General features: G+C 59.4%; 1 protein-coding gene across 1 annotated transcript in view; it reads right to left on the reverse strand.

The window, feature by feature from the left end:
• Positions 1-20621, reverse strand: part of SH3RF3 (SH3 domain containing ring finger 3) — a 215339-nt gene that overhangs the window by 79716 nt on the left and 115002 nt on the right. The window contains exon 5 of the mRNA XM_024116606.2: positions 17133-17228. Coding sequence (XP_023972374.1) covers positions 17133-17228 — 96 coding nt within the window. The remainder of the gene's footprint in view (positions 1-17132; positions 17229-20621) is intronic.

Consider the following 20621-nt stretch of genomic DNA (forward strand, 5'->3'; position numbering starts at 1 on the left):
GGGTCAGCCTCCTTCACCCCATGTTCTGCGCCCACCTGCAGGGCCAACAGAAAAGCAGAAGCAGGAAGTGCCAGGCATGATGCCTTTGCTTACGGGCACCAGAACCCGGTCTAGACCTGCTTGCACGTGGCAGATTTCTGTACAGAAATAAGGGCACCGACGACGCCCCTGGGCTCAAATGATCCCATTCGTCCCCAAAGCAGCAGCCCTGGAGTCCCTCACTCAGTCCCCGGGGACCCTGCTGCGTCAGTATCAGAAACCGCAATTTCAGAATCAGGAAATCCAGGCACGGACTGGCGGTGTGCGCACGTCCAGACCTGGGCAGGCAGGTCACCAGACCGCTGGTTCTGTCCAGAGGGCTCTAGACTGAACGGAACCTTGAAAACAGGAGTGAGACTGGAAAGCCAGGCACAGGGGAAGACGTCAGGGATAAGAGCCACCGGTGGGACACGCCCAGCGGTTTTCAAGGGAAACAACAGGGAACAGGCGCACGCGCAGACCGCTCCGCCCCGACCCGGCGGGGGAACGGGGTCCCCACACGTCCGCCCAGGAGCAGCGGGCCGTGACGCGCCCTGGGGAGCGATGGGTGTCCTCCCTTCCCGGGACTCGGGCTGGAGGACAGGGCGCAGGGACAGCACGTGTCCCTGAGCCCCGCCACGCGCTCTGGTCAGATCCAGCTGCACTTCAGTGCGCGCCGCCACCCGGGAGCCTTTCAAGACGCAGATCCTGGCTCAGCAGGCCTGGGGTGGCGCCCGTATCTCTGCGTTTCCACAGCCCCCAGAGACCCTGCCGCTCTCAGGAGAGCCGGCTTCGCGATGGAAGCCCCCGCCCCGTGAAGCATCCACGTGACCCTGGGCGGCGGCTCTGCTGGCGCTTCCTTTAATCCACTCCTCCCACCCGGGGGCTGAGGGCGGCACAGGTCGTCACGCCGGCAGGCGGCTGCTCTTCCTCAGAGCTTCACGAACTCAGCCGCCGGCGAGGAATGGTCTTCACCTGCCCGAAGCTTCTGTGGAGACACTGCAGGAGCCGCCTTCGCTGACAGGGGCAGGCAGGCGGCTGATGGGCATTTTGATCAGTGCCTCTTGGGTGTAAAACACTCTGCTTTTCACCAACTAAACCGTCTGCGGGGTGGTGAGAATGGAGCCCCAGCTCCCCTCCCCGCTCCCGAAGGCCGTATCTGGGGCACAGCCGGAGCCCCCGGCACCAGGGCTCTCGACAGCTGGCCGGGCTGGTCAAGCGCAGGCGGCCTGCTGATGCCCGCCGGCCAAGCACGTGGGGCCGAGAGCCGCTGTCCCCCAAAGGCTCGTGTGACCCTTACGCCAGATGAGCAGGTCCCAGGCGGCAGGACCACGGCTCACGCCTCTCTTCTCCATCTCGCCGGACACGCCACGGCTCCCCTCACGCACGGCGTGGGGGCGCTTGTCCAGCCCTGCGGCATCTTCAGGGTAAAAACAACATACCCCGTGAGGTGTACCCGTGGCTTCGGCAGTTGGAGGGGTTGGGTTCATTCTGGAGATTCAAATATGTCTTTAAAAGTCAGACCTTCTTTCGGCGCGAAAATTAGGTCACGCGAATTCTCACACTGGGAGGCCAGCTACAGTTACGGAGGTTCGGGCGGGGAGGCTCCGTTCCCTTCCTTTTGTTCCGAGCGCGTGCCGGTGACCTCGCAGGCCTGCGAGCAGCCCCAGCCGGTGTTTAGCGGGACGGCGAACGCGAGACGTCTGCTAACGCCAGGTGCAAGGCCGTCCCCACCCACTGGAGGGTGTGTCCTACACCTGCTGTGGGACAGGCCCCCACGCGGGAGGAGGTTCCCATCCTTCGAGTTAACATTTCACACGGTGCGCAGCAAGGCCGCGGGCCCCGAGGGCGTGGCCGAATCACAGGACGACCGTCCCCGGCTGCCGCCCCACCGCCAGCGCGGCCAGCCGCCTCCCCGCCAAGCCCCCCCCGCCCCCCGCGTTCCCACTCGAGCCTGCTCTGTCCCCAGGTGCCTGAGGCGACGAACGAGCCTGCAGTTCTGCTGCCCGAGTGAACAGGCGAACTGAGGCCGCCCTCCGGTACCTGAGGTTAAACGAGAAACACCCATCCACCAAGGCCGATGCGAGCCAACACCAGAGCTGCACACAACTGCCTCACCTTGCAGGAAAAGGCTGATTAGAGGCAAGGACGTGGGGAGAGACGACGTCTAAAAATGGAAGCGGGGAGGGGCAAATGTTATTCACTCCAGCCCCCATCACCCCGGGCTGGACAAAGCCCACCTCTGCCAGCCGCCAGGCGCTCCCCACGGGGGGTGGACCACCGTCCGCCAGCCCGCGGCCCGGCTGTCCTGCCAACGCGGCCCTGCTCCGAGGCGCCCCCTCCTCCCGGGCTCACCCCGCCTGCGGGAACGCAGGGCTCTTCGCCCTGAGCCCCTCCGCAGGGCGCGTCTGAAAGCTGAGGGCCCCGGACTGCAAGTTCCAAGGTTCCTGAAGGACCTGTGGTAATTGCCCCTGAAGGTGAACTGAAAGGAGACAAAGGCTGTTTTCCAGCAAAAGAGGGGGGCTCAGGGCACCACTTCTCGTGCACACTCTAGGGAACCGAGGGGGCGAGGTCCCCAGGGACGCGGGGCTGCCTGGGCGCTTGCAGGGCACTTCTGACCAAGGTGACCAGTCCCACAGGGCCCTTTTGCCTTCAGGAGGCCACGGAAGTCCTTACCGAGGAAGGAGGGGCCTGCTGACACCCGGGGAGGGGAAGGAGGCGGGAGCCCTGGTGTCCAAGGAGGAACAGCAGGCAGAGGGGCTGCAGAGACACGTGGCTGGGAATGGGGGCCGGGGGTCAGCGGGGCCAGGGCCCGGCTCTCCTCTGCGTGGGTGGAGGGCATGGAGGACTCCAGCGGGAGGACGCCCTGACTTCTGTCAATTTTCCAACAATGTCATTGGAAAATTCTCACAATTTAATGAAGAAAGCAACAGAAATACTGATGGAGCACCATCCCAGATTTGTTCACAATATATGTAAATTTACACATAGAAAAGAATAAAGGAAACAACAGCACGCTCACAACGTTTCTATTCATTCTTCTCCTACACGTGTATTTTATTCACATTTACTGGTAGGATTATGGGTGACTTTGATTTTCTTCTTCACACTTTTCTGAATTTCCCTGTTTTGAACAATAGCCAGGTGTGTCAGGAAGTCATTAAAAACAAAACGAGCCGATTAGGCGGGGACAGCGTCCGATGTATGGTGAGAACTCCGGGGCCGTGGCAGTACCAAGTTTTCTCCACTCCGTACAACGCCTGAGTTGCCGTAAAAGACCTCGCTGCTCCCCGGTTCAGACGCAGTGGCTTTGGGAGCCGAGGGTTCACGGCGGATCTGACAAAGGCTTCCTCCCCGTCGGTGGCTCGGTCAGGAGGCCGGCTGGGGGGGTCTCTACGGGGAGCACAGACCCGGGGGCCACGGCCCTCAGAGGGCTCATCCCTGGCACCACACTCCCACGGGGGCCACAGGTGTCTGAGAGCTCAGAGGTGGACAAGAACCTACCAGCCAAAGCGGGAGGAAGGCTGAGAGAGGTGGGCCCGGGCAGGGCCGGCAACCCTGTCCACCCCCCAGCCCCCTTGAATGCCCGCCTGTGAATGCTCGGGGGTGGGCGGGACGCCCCTGCGGGTCCGTCTCCTCAAGCAGGAGGAGCTCGGGCCTGGGCTCCCCTCCCTGCTCCCAGCTGGCGCAGGGCGGCAGTTCTAGACAAGGGGGCCGAGCCCTCGGGCGGGAGGCCCAGGTCTAAGCTTGAGGGCGAGGCTCTAGTGAGCTCCACCGCCTCTGGATCCGACCCATGTTCCTCCACTGAGATTTGTGGGTAATAAGTTAGCACTTAAATTTCCATCTCTTAGACGTTCATCTTTCTCTCAGCTGGATCTGAGAACCGGGTATGAAGACTTCTCTGGGGACTCCCCCGGCGGCCCCGTGGTTAGGGCTCTGCGCTTCCACTGCAAGGCCGGGGTTTGATCCCTGCTCGGGGAACTAAGACCCCACAAGAAGCAGAAGACTTCTATAACTAAAACCTCAAGGACAACTCAATAAACTCGCCCCCAAACTTACATATTTAAGAACATATTAACATAGGAACAGTGCTGCAAATTTAGCAATAAGAAGTCCTAACAGGAGCAGATTTCAAACACATATTCATGCCCCTTTACATACAGAGGTTTACAGCAGCGTGAACTAACCCCCGGGGATCATTTCTCTGTACCCGGTCTTGAGCCGAGCCTCAGCCATCAGTTCCTGCGTGGGGAGCTGGGCGTCACGGCCCAGCCTTCCGATCCGAATCTGCACCCCCGCCCGGTGGCCGCAGGCGACCGGTGCAGCCCCGAGAGCCCAGGCTGGCTGCTCTGGCCTGGCCCACGCGCACGCCGCCTCCTTCGCCTTGGCCTCCAGCAGGACCTGAAGCCCGCTTCTTCCCGAGGAGGCCCCGCCCTGCACAGTTCACAGATCCTCATTCTCCAAACGACAGTGTTCCTGCACTCGGAATGAAACGAGAAACTGTTCCAAACTGTTTTTTAAAGGACCGAGGATCTTCCTGCTCCACACAACAGCCTCAAAGACAACACCCTCGCGGTAGGATACAATTTTGCGAGGAGACTCGGGGGCTCCTACTGCCCGCAACGCAGGGCCGGACACGCCGTCACAGGAAACGAGGTCCCCACGCGGCCCGCACAGCAGCGGCGCCGCTCCACGCCCGGCACCCAGGCCCGAGGCGGGGAGGCCATCGCCCCGCGGCGCAGACGGGGAGCCGAGGCTGGCAGGAGGGCGGGGCTGGGCCCCTAGCCGCCTCTGGGCCCAGGCGCGGCCTGTGGGCTGCAGGCAGGAGCCCCCCGGGGGCTGTGGGCAGGAGTGAGGCCCGAGTCACCTTCGTGGAGACGGTCTGGTCCACGTGTGACAACGGACCCGGGGGGGACCCCGGGGAGGTGAGACCGGTGGAGGGGAGGCTGGGAGATGGTGACAGATGACAGGGCTGCTCTCAGGGGCCCAAGACCCAGCACAGCTGAAACCTTTTCGTCTAGAAGGTTCTCTCTACATTTGTTTTACGCTATCAACCCCCAGTAAAGGCGGGGTTAGAAATGAAGGACACGGCTGGGGGGTGGTCAGAGGACAGAGGCCCAAAGGCCGTGCCCTGAGCGGGGAGGGGATGTGGACTCACCCACTCGCGGTGTGTGCAGCAAACTCGAAGTCCTGAGAGTGACCAGGCCGGCCTCCCGCGGCCCCGCCCCCAGCCCCACCCCCACTCGGCCCGCTGTCCCTCAGCCCCAGGCAGCTCGGGGCATCCTGGGCCCCGCACCGCTGCTCCTCGCCCCTCACTCCTGCCCCCGGGGGCTCCTCTGAGCAGGAGAGCTCTTACAGTCCCTGCCCCAGCCTCCCTGCCGCCTTCAAGCTCTGTCTGCACAGAGGATACACTGCCCTCTAGACTTCGTCTTCTCTTCATCCTTCTCTCGTCCAGCGAGAACCTGGGTTTCAAGGCGATTCTCCGCAGGGCCTGGCGCACGGCGGCGCTCAATGGAAGACTGACTGAAGGGCTGAGCGAGTGGAGGGGTGGGCGGTGGCCCCCGCTGGCCTGCGAGGCACAGCTCAGACAGGCTGGAAACTGCTCTCTCAGTCCAGGGCTCAGACGTGCCAACAGACACACGGGCACAGGAACGGCCGCCCAGGGAGACCGCGGAGTCCTTAACGGCTTCACGCCATAACTCCTAACTGCTCTCGCTTTGAGGATTTGGAAGAAATAAAAGCAACAGAGGACAGCTCTGAGCTTCTCTGAGGAGGCTGGGCAGAAGGGGAGGCCAGAGCTAGCTGCGCTTTCTCCCTTTGCAGTAACTGGCGGAGTCGAGGCGGCTGCAGAAGGTGGCGCCCCGAGTACACGCTGGTCTCAGAAGGGTCCGGGTCACCAGCCACTCACAGCCTCCTTCCAAACAGAAGAGCTAATCAAAGGTAATGGGAGAGACACCACGACAGAGGCCCAGACGGTTAACCTGGGAAGTAATTCGTGGTCAAGTCTCAGAACTACCGGGGAAGCGGTGGCTGGCACTGCAGGGCCATCTCCCCACAAACGCTCTCTGCTCTGGAAGGAAGGCACCCGGAGGCCCCATGACCCTTTCCAGCTGCGCGATCAGACTCGCTGTTCCTTCCGCACTGGACACAGGCCTGAACCTCAGCCAAGGCATACTCTGCCGTCACCTTACGAACACCCAGAGCCAAATCTCTCCACGGCTGAGTGTGCTTTCACCTTCACCAAGGAGGCCCACCCAAGGGGCAGGTGGCCTTGTAAGCAGGTTTCCGCCTGGGTGGGCGGCCCCCATATCGATGGCCAAGGCCCACCCTTGGGGCCAAGTGGAAGCTGCAAAACAAGCCTCTCCCCCAACGTATTTCTTAGACACGGGTCCACCCAGACCCACTGCGTCAGACTCGGGGCTGGGCCCGGAGCTTTCCAGGGCGCTGTGACGCCCACTGAAGTTTCCGAGTCGCTGGCCTGGATGACTCGGCAGGGAAGGTAGGGACGTGGATACCCAGGAGGGAAGCTGAGTGAAGGCACCTGTCGAAGCCACGGCCGAGGGGAGGGCAGGCGGGTGCGGAGGCCCGGGCAGCCTGCGGGGACAGGGAGGCCTGAGGCTCCTGTGTCCCTGAGCAGGATGAGGATGAGTGGACGGCGGGTGAGGACAGAGAGATTCTGAGTCAAAAAGCGTCCAGTGGAGGGAGCTCAAGTTGGCTGAAAAAAATCCCATCCTGCACGTACTTGGTTTTCAGGGTTATTATTGCCCATGTGAGCGACACGTGATGGGAAGGAAAGAAAGCAGCTGGAGCCTGGGCAGAAACGGTCAGACACAGCACAGCTGGCTGCGGTTCCCCCGGCTGGGTGAACCGAGGCCCCAGGAGAGGCTTGGGCTCAGCGGGCAGCCAGGCCTGGCTCCTTCCAACATGGCCTGCACTTCAGCCGCAGGTTGAGACACTGTCATCCCTGCTTGTCTATTGAAGATGGAAGTCATCTCTGTTTTTTTCTGGGCCCACCTGCAGCTGGACCTCCAGGCTGTGGGCAGGGCTACCACACAGAAGCTCCTGGGGAAGCTGCAGGGGCCGGTTTCACAAGGCCTTGCTAAGTCCCACCATGTGCTTCCAAGAAGACAGGCTGAAGGTGTCCCAGCTAAGACCTCAGAAATGGCTGACGGTTTAGCCCCTGCACTTTGACCACTTCTGTGAAACACTGGCCCACAACTCAACAACACTACACAAACGCACTAACTGCCTACTATGTGCAACCACTATGCCAGGACCCAGAAGGGAAAAGAATTGTTACTAGTCTGGCCTCAAAGTAGCTACTTACGTAGTTACGAAGACAGAGACAATGACAGGAAAACTGAGACATTACACGTCACTCCGTACAGTACGTTACAAGACGTTAACTTCACAAACTGTTCAAAAAACCCTAAAGGAGAGAGTGATGAGGGAGAGCTGGTCCCTGTGCACCTAACCTATCTCCGTGGAGGGAAGTCCCAATGACCACACCTTAGCGCCCAGATCATGCCTTGGCGTGCGGACCCGGATCCCGGCGGGGCCGCCCAAAGAACACCGGAGTCCTGCTCCCCGGGAGCCCCACCGCTCCTCCCCTCCGTCGCCTCCCTTGCTGCGCCTGCCTCTGGTGACTGCGCGTCGCCTGTTGGGTGAAGAGCATTAAGTCTTCACAAAGGCACAGTCAGCACCGGACACAGAATCGCGGGCAGGACTCCTATTCAGGTCCGGCAGGATGTCCCTGCCCCCAGATGCCCATTGACGTAGAAGCTCGTGAGAAACAGGTCGTGCAAACGGAAAAACAAAACGGAGCTTCAGGCAGATCACATCTCCCCCACGTTCTGCGGCAGGAACCCGAGCGGCGTCTCTCCTGTTTCCTTCCTGGGGTTTTGTCGGGTCACCTCTGATGTGGCAGAATCAGGGTGTCCTGAGAGTTAGGATCTGGGCGAGGAAGCAGGGCTCCCACCTGCTCGGAAGAAACGGAGGAGCCGCCAGCCCACGCCACCCCCACTGGCCCACCCGGAGCACTGGTCGCAGGATGGTATTTGGACTTGGTTGTAACCCGTCTCCACAGAGGATGAGGGCCTCAAAGGCTTCCACCCAGTCCTCACGTCTCTGATGAAAGCTGACTGTTGACTCTGGGCCCGGGGCTGGGGACACTCAGCATGGGAGAGCCATGGCTGACCTACTGCTTTCCCGTTCTGTCAAAAGTACCTCTTGGGGCTTCCCTGGTGGCGCAGTGGTTGCGCGTCCGCCTGCCGATGCGGGGGACGCGGGTTCACGCCCCGGTCCGGGAGGATCCCACGTGCCGCGGAGCGGCTGGGCCCGTGAGCCATGGCCGCTGAGCCTGCGCGTCCGGAACAAAAAAAAAAAAAAATATAATATCACCTCTTGCACCCTAATTTTATCCTTATTTGTCGCCCCCCCCCCCAGTTTTACTGAGGTATAACTGACGTTTAAAGTGTACAACATAATGGTGTGTCACCCGTATTTCAAAATCCTAAACCACTGCAGGTTAACAAGAAGGAATAACACGGACCATTTTTACCCTCTCACCTGCAATGCTAAAACCAAATTTATGAAAGTTTTCAGACATGGGACATCAGATAGCTCAGCAGTGAAGAACCTCATAAACCACAGGACATGGAGTAGAGAACGCAGCTTCGCACGTGGGGATGGGGATAATCAGCCCCACGTTAGAGGCGCCCTAGTCCTGCCTATCAAAGCGTAAGACCGAGGCACAAAAGCATCATACTGTTTCTGTATAACTTACATCCCAGAACAAGGCTTGCAAATATTGTAGGAATACAAAAACATCCAGCACTGGAAAAGCCAAAATTCACAACACTGGCATCCAATTAAAGATACCAGGCAGCAAAGAAGCAGGAAAATGCAGCCTATACATCGACCGTATAGACATTCACAGAAGCGGAAAGTCGGCCAGTGGAGCAGAACCAGAAACAGCCCAGAACACAGAGTCCACAGAGAAGCACAACTTGGACAACATCCCGAGTACCCCGCGTCCGAGAGGCAGGGCAGCGTGCAGTCAAGAGACACGCCGGGGCACCAGGAAGACGCCCTCTACCTTCCAGAGACGTGCCCCGGACACCCAGCCCAGCCGTCCGCGTGCAGAGGCCCCGTCCACCCGTCCGTCTGCTTGCCGTGAGCTTCCCACCTGCTGCCCCCGCCGAGGCCGTTCCCGCCTCCTTCCACAGGTGGGGATGGAGCAGCCTGCGCCAAACCAACCCGCCACGGGGAAGAACGCGGAGGTTTCGACAGGTTCCGGGGCCAGGCCCGCCCACCCGCCGGCCGCGAGAGAGGCCACGGGACGGGAGAGCTGTGGGAACAGCTGCAGCCACGTGAATCCACCTCGAGCTTCACAGCGAAATGACCACACGTGGCTGCAAGTCGCTGGTTCTGAACCGTGTCCAGGTGAACTGGTATCGCCGCCTTGTCAGGCACGGGCCTGGGGGTCTGCGTGGCGGCCCAACGAGGGTCTCGTCTCCGTGTGTCCCTCTGGGGAGCCCGCCTGGCTGCACACCCTCCCTAACTTCTAACAGCCTGACCGTCAGACCAACCGTCCCTGTGTCGGTGCCAGGACCACTTCAGAGAAGTCGGCAGAGCTGGTTGTTTGTAGGCGGTACAGAACGACAGGAGGAAAGGAAAGGAAGAAAACGTAGCCACAGGAGGGCCTTCATCCCAGACAGCCCCTCTGCTCGGGGCTGTGGCCCCCGCTTGAGGGGCTGCTGAGAGCGTGGGGAACGGCCAGCCGGCCCCTCGGCCGCTCTGAGGGCCTCCCACCTCCTCAGAGGCCTCGGTCCCCTGAGAAGCGCCGCACGCAGATGCCAGTGGCCGCCAACCATCACCCTCTGGCCGTGTGGCGCTGGACCACCACTCGGGGCTGTGCCTGGTACCTCACGGGGTCCTCCTGGTGTGCTTTGGGACGTGGCACCGTCCATACCTGCAGAGGAAGAAACTCGGTGCTGACGCATCACACAGCTCAACGAAGCTCAGGCAGCCCGCAGGTCCAGGCAGGCCGGGAGCAGCATCTTTCCAATGCCCGGGCCCGCATCCCCCAGCGGGAGCAGGAAGTTAGAACCCCACTCCCCTCTCCCACCGCCCATGCTGGGCACGACACGTGGGGTTTCTCGTCCAGGAGCTGCGCCCCCTCGACCAGGGACACCCCTGGTCTGTCCACCCGCATCCCAACTAGAACGTAGGGTCTGTGGAGGCGCCGAGGCCGAGACGGGGCTCGGGCCTCCCGCGTCCATCTACCTCTCCCCTGAGCTTGGGCGCGGACCTTCCCCTAGAAGCCACAGACCCTCCCCAGCCTCCTCCCTGGAAACGCTCTGCCGGCCCCAGGGCCTGAGGTGAAGAAATAACCAGCGATTACTGGAGGGTGGGGTGGGGTGGGCAAACACAATGTATGAGGGGCAGCTCCAGGCTGTGGGCCTTTAAAACAACAGAGACAACTTCAGAGCCACGTGTTCCCAAGGGAAGTTGGCAGCTTCAATACCATATTTAGAGAGGGAGGCTCAGAATAATATGCTCTCTTCGTAAAGAAGGGCCAAGTTCAACAAGGCAATTAGCTGAGGCTTAGACGACATCCGCCCTAATTTCCGCACTGAAGACAAGGCCTCTCAAACGGGAAGCAGCTGCCATTAGTAACCGTACCATTTTGGGCATTACATCCATTCGGCTAAATCAGGTTTCAGTTTTTGCCTCCATCATCTCAAAGCATCTGTAAATAGCATCATTTCAGCAGTTTGCCCTCGCACATCACACGATTAGCCGAGGTCGTGGGACCCACCAACAGACAGAGGCCTGGATCTGGTTCCCCGAGGCCAGAGCTCTCTGGACGTGCACTGGCCCTGGGATGAGGCTGCCTCGCTTTCTGCGGCTCGCCCATCCTCCCCTATCTCCCTGTAGGTGCCGCAGGGCTGGGCCTTGGGAGGCCCTGCCGTGTGGGGCAGTAGAGGGGAGGGAGCGGGACCAGAGAACAAGCCCTCCAGGCGAGTGCGGGGCTCCAGGCTTAGGACACAGGCTCTCGAGAAGCAGACCAGACGCCACTAGGACGCATCCATCCAGCGAGTGGAGGGGCAGGTGTGGGCTGGCCCTGGCGCGGGAAGGAGACAGGATTCCCGCAGCACCGCTCCGAGACACCCCGCCCCCACCCTCCAGCCCCTCCCACCGCTGGCCCCGGGCTCCGTCTGGCCCATCACTGCCTGCAGCCCCTGCTCTGGGCTCCTCCCTGCACGCTGCCCTCACCCACCACTGCACCCGCTCCGGCCACGCAGCCATGCCGCGCACCAGGCCCCTGGCAGGTCCACAACTGGCCAACCACCACCCTGCCCGGCGCCCGCTTCCTCCCTTGGCTCCTGCCCGCCCCCACCCCTCCTCGGTGAGTCCTCCGGAATCACCTCCTACGCAGTCTTGAACGCTGTTGTTCTCCACAAATAACCTTCTGCCAAGAGGCTGAGATGAGGACAGCTGGGCACAGACCTTCGACACCCCACACGTCCAGAATCCCCCGTCTCCTCTTCCCTCCGAGGGCGGGCCCTCCTCCAAGACCCTCCCCTGCCAGCCCAGCTCCTCCCTGAGGGCAGGTTAGGATCAGCCCCTCCCTCCCTGGGCCTAGGCTACCCGTGACAGAGCTCCCCCTGCACCCACACCTGTGGAGGGGGCGAGCCCCACTCAGGTCCTCAGTGCCCAGGGATGCACAGGCCGCCCGCCTGATGGCCCTGGCCCATCAGAGCAGCCTCCACTGCGTTTCGGCCCTAGGACTCCAGGGTCAGCCGGGGTCACCACGAGGCTCCTCATCCCTCCTCAGAGCTTCCCCCCTCTCCGCATCTCTTTTTCCAGATGCTCCCATCCCCAGACGCGGCTCCCTGGGGTCAGCTCTTCTCAGTACAGGGCAGGGGTCCCCGGGGAAGCTGCCAGGACGCACTGGCCCTCGTGCTGAGGCCAGGGCAGCCTCGTTTCTCCAGGTGCCCATTATAGTAACTGGTCACAAGGACACAGGCAGCCAAGTCAGCTGGCCTCCAGGAGCCCAGAGCACAAAACGAGGAAACACACCGACACATCCAAGTTCAATACGGGTGACACCGGACATACAAAGAGGGGGAGAATTCCCACCCAGAAGGCCCCAGCTGGCAGGAGAGCTGATGGCTTCCCGGGCTCGGCCCTCTGGGCCTCCCTCCACCAGCCATCAGCCACCTGTCCTTGCGGGCAGGGGGCGGGCTCGGCCACCCCCCAGTGAGGCTCGAACGTGCACCCGCTCCGGGCTAGACAGGATGGAGGCGTGCTCAGGATCTGTGGACGGACCAGCAGACACATCATGGTCCCCACACCCGCGGGCCCTGAGCAAGCATGGTAGGGACTGGAGGAAGCCCTTACCCCGAGGGGTCAACCCAGGGGTCTCCTCCAGAAGGCATGGGTGCCCCGGCCACAGTGAGGCTGGGAAGTGAAACAAAGTGTCCTCAGAAGGAGAGAGCCCCCACCAAGCTCACCACGCGAGGAGGGGCCTCAGGGGAGTGAGCCGCGGAGGGCAGAGCCCGGGGGAGGCACAGGGCGGGCGCCAGGAGAGTCTGATGAAGGAGATCTGGCGACCGTATCCTCCCTCTGCTTCCAGGCAGCCCGCCTGGGTTCGCCCCTCTGAAGGCCATGAGTTTTCCTCTTTAGAGTCAGCTAGTCTGACAGCTCTCCTGCCTCAGTCTGTACCTCCAAGTCCCCAGAGCCCCGGCTCTGCACAATCCCTGCATTCTGCAAATCCAAAAACTGGCCCCTAGCCACTTGTTGGGCCGCTGTCACTCTCGCAGTCATTTATTAAGCACCTGCCACGCGCAGTCACTTTGCCAAGCATGAGGGACATTAAGAACGAACACGGGGACCAGGGTCTGAGTGGGAGCCAGTGAAGAGGCTAAGAAAGGACAGGAAGGGGGCTCAGCATGGCTCATTAGGTGAGCAGGAGTGCAGGGCTCCCGGCACAGAGGCCCCGAGCCTGGAGGGGAACAGGGAGGCCTGGGTAGCCGGGGTCTCGGCGCAGGGACAGGGACATGGCGGCTCGAGGCAGCGGAGCCCGGGCTGAGGAAAGGAGGCGGCACACGGCGGATGAGAGAAACAGAGCTTCCGTTACAGTAAGGATACACGGTTGTCAGGGAGCGGGTGTTTGGGCAGGAATTATTCTAAAGAGACACCAGGACAGGGTCTGAGGACCCCCAACCGGCACCCATTCCTGCAGCTGTCCCATCGACCCTTGGGAGGTAGATCACACCCACGTGCCAAAGGCTCCGGCCCAGTGTCCCCATCCTGCACCTGCGCCTCCGATCTGGCTGACGCCCACTCAGAGTTTTCCCAGGCAGCTGGGTGCTTCCGTTCCTCATCTGCCCTCTTTCGCACGGCGTCGTGGGTGTTTGGGGAACAGGGCATCCTCCCGTTTGTCTGATGAGCAGTGAAGCTCCACGCACGGGGCCCTGGGGGCTGGCGCCTGACCCCAGGCCCTCAAGGCCCAGAGCACGGAAGGGAGGCCCTGCCACGTGTGGGGTTTGTCCTCCGAGGACAGGAGTGACCTGGCCCACTCCGCTCTGTCCTGAGCGACACCCGACGAGCCGGCAGGCGTCCGTGGGCTATGCCTTGGTCCCACTGTAGAGATGGCTGCTGGACGGTGCCTGTCCTTGGAACCAAGGGGGATGAAGAACAGGAGGTGGGTTCCAGGACGCAGCAGGAGGAGCTGCAAAGGCAGCAGGGAAGGGTCTGGGCCAGGGGACGTGCCGACAGACGAGTGCCCCGCTCCCAGAACCAGCAGCCCAGGCCCTGCCGTGGATGCAGCCAGCAGCTGAGGAGAGTGTGGGTGAGAGGAGGGTTTCTACAGTGCGTCAGACATATGGACGCTTCTGGAGACTGGATACCCGCTCAGAAAACAGCACGAGGCCAGGCCAGCTCCGAGAGGTTTAACCGCTTGTCCCCCAGGGCGCTCAGCGAGCCCCAGGAAAGAGCCTGCCTGGGATGGGAGCGGGGGCCGCGTCCCCAGAGCAAAGGCCGCTCCGAAAGGTCCTCCTCGGACAGGAGTCACGGCTGGACTGCACGCGGGGCCCTGGCAGCCTCCCCGCACGCCCTTCAAACCACAGCTGCAGGGCTCCCTGTAATCCGGTCCTGTGAGGGCGTGATTTAAGACAGGGCAACACCCAGGGGATGACCACCACCCCAAACTGCCGTTCCCCGACACAGGCCCCGCTCCCTCCCGGCCCGGGCCCCAACCTGCAAAGACCCCAGGTCCACCCTGTGGCCTCAGCTGTCTGCTCGTCGCCCAGAGGAAGATGGTCTGAACTCTATCGCGCATGCGGAATGCCCTCGAGGCCGCGTGCTGGTGAGCGTCAGCTCAGCGCTTCAAAAGGCAGCGGGTACATAAACAGCGAACCAGCCTCGGGAAACACCTGGCCAGGGCCTCCTCCTTCGGTGCTCGCTGAGGTCCCCAGGGTGTAACCCCGGCTACTGCCAGGGCCCCTAGGGCAATGGTGCCGGGCCGGCGCTGTACCTGGGGAGGTGCGGGACAGGAGCGAGGGCCCTGCTCTGCCTCGGCCCCTGGAGGAGAGCCCGGCCCCCGGTTCAGGGGACCGGGGGAGGGGGCAGGAGGCTGTGCTCAGAGCAGGGCGCCTGGGAGGGCGCTGGGCACACAGGAGCCCCTACGCCCGTGCTCTGAAGGACCGTCTCCAGGGTCCAGTAGTCGAGCCCCAAGGGCACTGACTCCCAGTTGGCTGAGTGAGCCACGAGAGCCTCAGGAGGCCCTGCTGACTGGTCTCCAGCCCCGAGCCCACACTCTCGGCCTCTGGGATGATGCCCGAGTCCCTTCCAGAGCAGGGGTGCTAGTGCGCCGGGCTCGGCCTCCCGCAGGGGCACCATTACCTGCCTCAGGTTCCCTACAAAATTTTTTCTTAGCTTCTTAAACTGTATTTTACAGAGAAGTGCAAAAATGTTAGCTACACCACTTCACAGCTGCACAACCGCACCAGCACCTCCCAGATCAAGCCTCGAAGCCCCTCCACAGCCCGGGGGCCTCCCTCTCGCTTCTTCCGCTCGGTCTCCCCCAGGGCACCCCCTTCCATCAGCCGGGGGTGAGGGTGGAGGTCTGCTGCTCCTGAACTTCCTAAAAGGGAAAGTCTTCAGTGCACTCTCTTTTCCATCAGGTTTCTTTAAAAAATGTGTCCGTGAGCTGCATCCATGCTTTTAAACGTCCGTCCTTTCACCTTCTCTGGCCCCCCTTGGGCAGATGTCCCAGCTCCGCGACTTGTCTGAGCTGACTCCGTTTTGGGGGCATTGGCACAGGCCCCTGGGATCTTTCTGCGAGTGGCTCCATGAGCGTCTGCCTTGGAAGAGGTTCCACTGGCCAAAGATGTCGGGGGGACAGACTCTCCACGTCTGGACAGGACTGTGGTGGTTTCATGCGTCGAGTCCTTGGGTCTGAAGCAGCAGATGGAGAAGACCACCTCCCAGAGTTGAAGCAAATGCAGTGAGGCTGGAGGTGCTGTGGACTGTGGTCCTCGCCGGGGGTGGGGGAGAGAGAGCAGAGTGTGTGCGCGAGTGTGTGCGCGAGTGTGCCCCCCGCAAGTGTACCAGAGAGGGGAGTGTGTGTGCGGACTTACTGCTGGGGAGGGTCTGAGAGTCACCCGCGGAGTTGCTTCAGAGCACATGTGAGAACCGCGGGTTCAGGACATGCAGGGGGAGGGGAGGAAAGGGCCGGAGATGAGGCTGGAAAAGCAGAGGCTAATAAGCGCAGAGAGCCTGGGCCACCCACCCCAGCCAGCGGCCTTCATCTGGCAGGTACCGGAATCCACTGGCCCACAGGGCTCAGCAGGGGCAAAGCTGGCCATGTCCCCTGCACCGTGTGTGGCCCGCCCGGGGCTGGGGGAGCAGAGGCTCTGAGCAAGGACGCTGGGGGGTGGGAGTAGGCCCAGTTGAGAGCCATCGGCCGGGGATCGCACCCGGCTCTGGGCCCCTGCGGAGCGGGGGTCGGCCCTGCACCGTGGGGTGCGAGAGGCCAGACGAGGACCCCCAGGAGGGTCCGGGGCCCACGCCCCGTGCGCACTGGCCGAAATGACTCCCGGGGGTGATCCCGGGGGTGATGCCGTGTGTACAGGCGCAGCGGGGGGGTCAGCCTGGGGACGTGCGCATGCGGACGAGTGCTGACAACAGCGAACACACACAGCCCAAGGCGACCAGGGGCTGAAAGGTCAAAGGTTCTGAACGCTCCTCGCTTGGCCACCGCCCATTACTTATTCACTGGAAACCCAGAGCGTCTCGGTCACAGAAAAGAGGCAGGAAGCCAACCAGCCTCAAACGAGCTCGAGCTCGAGCACGCTCCACTCCAGGGTTGGAGCTGATGAGCCGCCCCAAACCCCAAGTCCGGGGAGCCTCAACGTTCCCTTCAGTTGTTGGCAGTGTCCCCGGGGAAGCTGCTTCCTGTGGCGAGCTCTTCTCCCCGGGGTTCTGGGGGCAAGCCCAGCAGAACCTGGAGGGCCCCCGAGAAATGGGGCCGGGCCCAGGTTTCCCGTGAGAAGTAGGGAAGGTCCGCACGGGAGCCCTGCCTCATTGCCCTGCCTCATTGCCCACGTGGCAAGATGATGGGCTGGGACGGACCACTCCCAAGAGGCGGAGGCACTTCTCACAGCCTCAGGGTTGAATAAAACCCACATGTTGTCCCCATCTGAACTCCAATTACTGTGGGGTAACCTTCTTCCCCTGAGGAGAGGTCACCTCTGGTCTGGTGAAGCAAACAACAAAGGGCAAGAGAGGGCGTGGGTCTGGGAGTGGGGCCTCACCTCCACGTGCAGGAGGGGTGAGCCTGGGGGCGGGGTCTCACCTCCACGTGCAGGAGGGGTGAGTCTGGGAGCCTGGCCTCACCTCCCTGTGCAGGATGGGTGAGTCTGGGAGCGGGGCCTCACCTCCACGTGCAGGAGTGGTGAGCGTGGGGGGCGCGGCCTCACCTCCACGTGCAGGAGGGGTGAGTCTGGGAGCCTGGCCTCACCTCCACGTGCAGGAGGGGTGAGCCTGGGAGTGCGGCCTCACCTCCCTGTGCAGGAGAGGTGAGGCTGGGGGCGTGGCCTTACCTCCACGTACAGCAGGGGGAAGATCCCGATCTTGTCTCCCAGCATTCCCTCCGCCCAGTTATCATCCACTCTTCTGATTACAGTCAGGACTTCATCCTGGAATTACCCCGTGTTGGCAAGCGCAGAGCCACGCACAAAAACGGATACAAAAACAGAACCAAGAGATCGGTTAGTGTCACTGAAGCTAAGGAAAGACTCTAAGCGATGACTCATTCTGAGACCGGACGTGAAAACCGTCCCTCCCCACACCTTCACCCCGGATCTCGCTTCCTCTCCCATACTGATTTTCGCGGCAAAGAGCCTCCAGTGGAAGTGTGTGGCAATTTACAATCTAGTGAGCACTTTAAAATTCATGTTCCTAATATTTGCTCATAAATAAAATGGTTTTCAACAAATATAAATTCACCTAAGTATAAAACTTTCTATGTTCCTGCCTCCACCAAAGCACAAAAGATGACCTAATCCAAGTCCATTTGTTTAGTCGTGGAAGCTCTGAATGGCCCGTTAAATCCTTGTCGTGCCAGGCAGTAGCGGGAACAGAGGCAGAAGGCGGGCAGACGCAGGAGGAAAGAGGCGCGTGGAGCAGGGACCCAGGCGGGTGGTGAGGGAGGACTCGCCCGGTGCCCCGGAGGTGCCACGAGCCGCGGGCACAGACGACCGGGCGGGGGAGAGGACGAGGAGCGAGGGGTCGACCGGGCAGCGGCAAGCGTCGGGGGGCCATGCTGGTGCCACACGGGGTGCAGTGGAACTGTCCACGGGCTGTCTGCCCAACCGCCCTCCACATGCAAACCGCCGGCCTTTGGCCCCCAGGACCTGCGTGGACACCAGAGGCCTGCCTGGCACTGCGGTGCGCTCAGGGGCTGACAGCCAGAGCAGCCTGGTGGGCCCGGCTGGATCTGAGAGCACCACCTGCCTTACCAAGGGGCCTTCGACCCCTTCGTGTGAAGCAGTAATGTGGCGTGTGGGCCCCTGGGGTCAGGGGGACGTTCCAGGCCAAGGGACTTCCCGACATTACCGGAGAAGCTGCTCCCCCGTGCACGGAGGGGCCGCACAGCTGGGGGAGCTTATCTGGGGCGAAGTGGGACGAGGTGATGGGCGCTGGACCTGCCTCCCAGAGGACATGGGGCGGGAAAGGCAAGGCCGGAAGTCTGCACTGCCAGGTCCCCATGCTCCCTTCCAAACCTCCCCTCTCCTAGGGGTTTAGGGGACAGCGCAGGGGCAACCGCACCCCTCCTTCTCCACGTCCTCACCCCAATTTCCCAGCTTAAACAAGTACCAAATAACAAGGGCTGTGTGACTTCAAAATATTTCTTTTCCCAATTGATACAGTCCAGAAAACGCAATAGACACTGAGATTCGGAATCTCAGGCTTTCCCACGTTTCGAGGTGGCTGGTTCTCCACAGCAGGGTGACACCGACAAGGGTTTCCCTGTAGTCAGTGCTCGGCCGTCAAGGCGGTGGGCTTTCCTGATAAGCATTAGGGCCAAAGTGGCCGACTGGCTTGAGAAGGGATGAGCAGAGAAGGCACCTCGCTTATCTCACATGAAGTTCATGACCAGGAGAGCCCTGTACCCACAAGAAACTCCACTCAGACTCAGCCAAGGGGCGGCCCCAAGACCTCGCCGACGGTGCAAAGGAAAAGGTAACTGAAGGCTTCCTACAAGCCAGAGCTTTTGCAAGAGCAAAAGAAAACAAAAAAAGACATTTAATTTTGTAAAATTAAAAATTAAAAAGAAAAAATACCAGATTAATTTTGGTAAAAAATAAAATACCATAATATCTACACGGTTATTTGAGACTGGTCTAGTTATTAGAGCCATAGAAATAAAAGGGAAAAAAAGGAAGTACAAATATTAGGGAAAAAAATCATATGATTTTCTACCTAGAAAAATACTAGTACTAGTTAAAAATGAGAATAAGTAATAATTTGAGAAAGGTTGATAATTTTAAAATACATACATGAAAATCATTGGGTTTCCCATCTACCAGCAATAACCAGTTAGCAAATGTGATTAAAATTGGCTAATCATTAAAAAAACAAAGTTAATTCTCTAATTCACTGTGTATGCCGAAATTAATTCCCTAAGTATTAAAGATTTAAATGTTAGAACAAAACCTTGAATAACCAAGAAGAAAATGTGAATAGATGTTTAATCTTGAGGTGGGGAATGGTCTTAAGTAAATAACAAAGATTTGGTTACAGAAAAATGAAATTCTCTACGTTAAGAACAGCAAGAACAAAACAAAAAGGGAACTACTCTAGAAAAATACTTGCAGGACAAACTGGAGACAAAGACCTAATATCCTTGCTACATAAGGACATAAGAGACACAGCAGGAAAGAGAGACACATACTTTAAAAGAAAAACAGGCCAAGGGCAAAAATCAGGCAACTCACAAAAAGGAAGAAAAGCAAACTGCTGTTAAATACATTTAAAAATGTGACACCTAATATTCAAAAAAGTACAATTTTAGACAGGAAAATTCCTTCTCCCTTCTGTGGTGTCTTATCAGATTAGCAGGGATGAACATAAGCCTGCTCAGTGTGGTCAGCATGATGGCTACAAGCACTTTATCGTTTCTGGTGGGGATACACATTTATGGCGGCGGTTTGGCAGGTCCTATCAAACACAAGAGGCTGCATATCCACTAATCTGACAAAAACACTTCTAGAGACTCTTTCAAGAAGATCACAGACATGCAAGAAGATTCAGCTCCAAGTATGTTCATTACAGTGTTTCTTCAACTAGAGAAAAACTAGAGATAACTGCACAGCCAGAGAGGGTTGGTTAGATAAATTATGGTACATCAACCAATACCATAACCAACTGCAGCCCACGCCAGCCACCCTGTCCTACCTAAGGAGGAGGGGAAAGTGGAGACGCACAGGTAGAGCTCACAGCCTGTAGGTACAACTCCTTACACGATGGGGCTCTAATAACAGGATCAGAGGCTGCAGAACACTTCCCCTCCCCCACACCTCACTACCACGTCACTAAAGGCCTATTTACAGCAGTACATTTTACCTGGTACATTTTATGTCCAAGTAGCAAAAAGGAAAAAAAAAAATTACTAGACATCCTAAAAGGCAAAAAACAGTTTGAAGAGACAGAGCAAGCATCAGAACCAGACTCAGATATGGCAGGAATGCTGGAATTATCAAACAGGGAATTTAAAACAACTATGCTAAGGGCTCTAATACATTAAGTAGACAGCATGCAAGAACAGGTAGGCAATGCAAACTGAGAGATGGTAAGTCCAAGAAAGAACCAAAAAGAAATGCTGGAGATCAAAACACTGTAACAGAAATAAAGAATGCCTTTTATAAGCTTATTAGTAGATTTAACAGCTGAAGAAAGAATCTCTGAGTTTAAGGATGTCTCAACAGAAACTTCCAAAACCTCAAAGCAAAGAGAACAAAGACTGAAAAAGAAAATAAACAAAAACCCAAAACAGAACAGAATATCCAAAAACTGCAGGACAACTACAG

Source organism: Physeter macrocephalus, chromosome 12 (genome assembly GCF_002837175.3).
Source record: "Physeter macrocephalus isolate SW-GA chromosome 12, ASM283717v5, whole genome shotgun sequence".
Lineage (NCBI taxonomy): Eukaryota > Metazoa > Chordata > Mammalia > Artiodactyla > Physeteridae > Physeter > Physeter macrocephalus.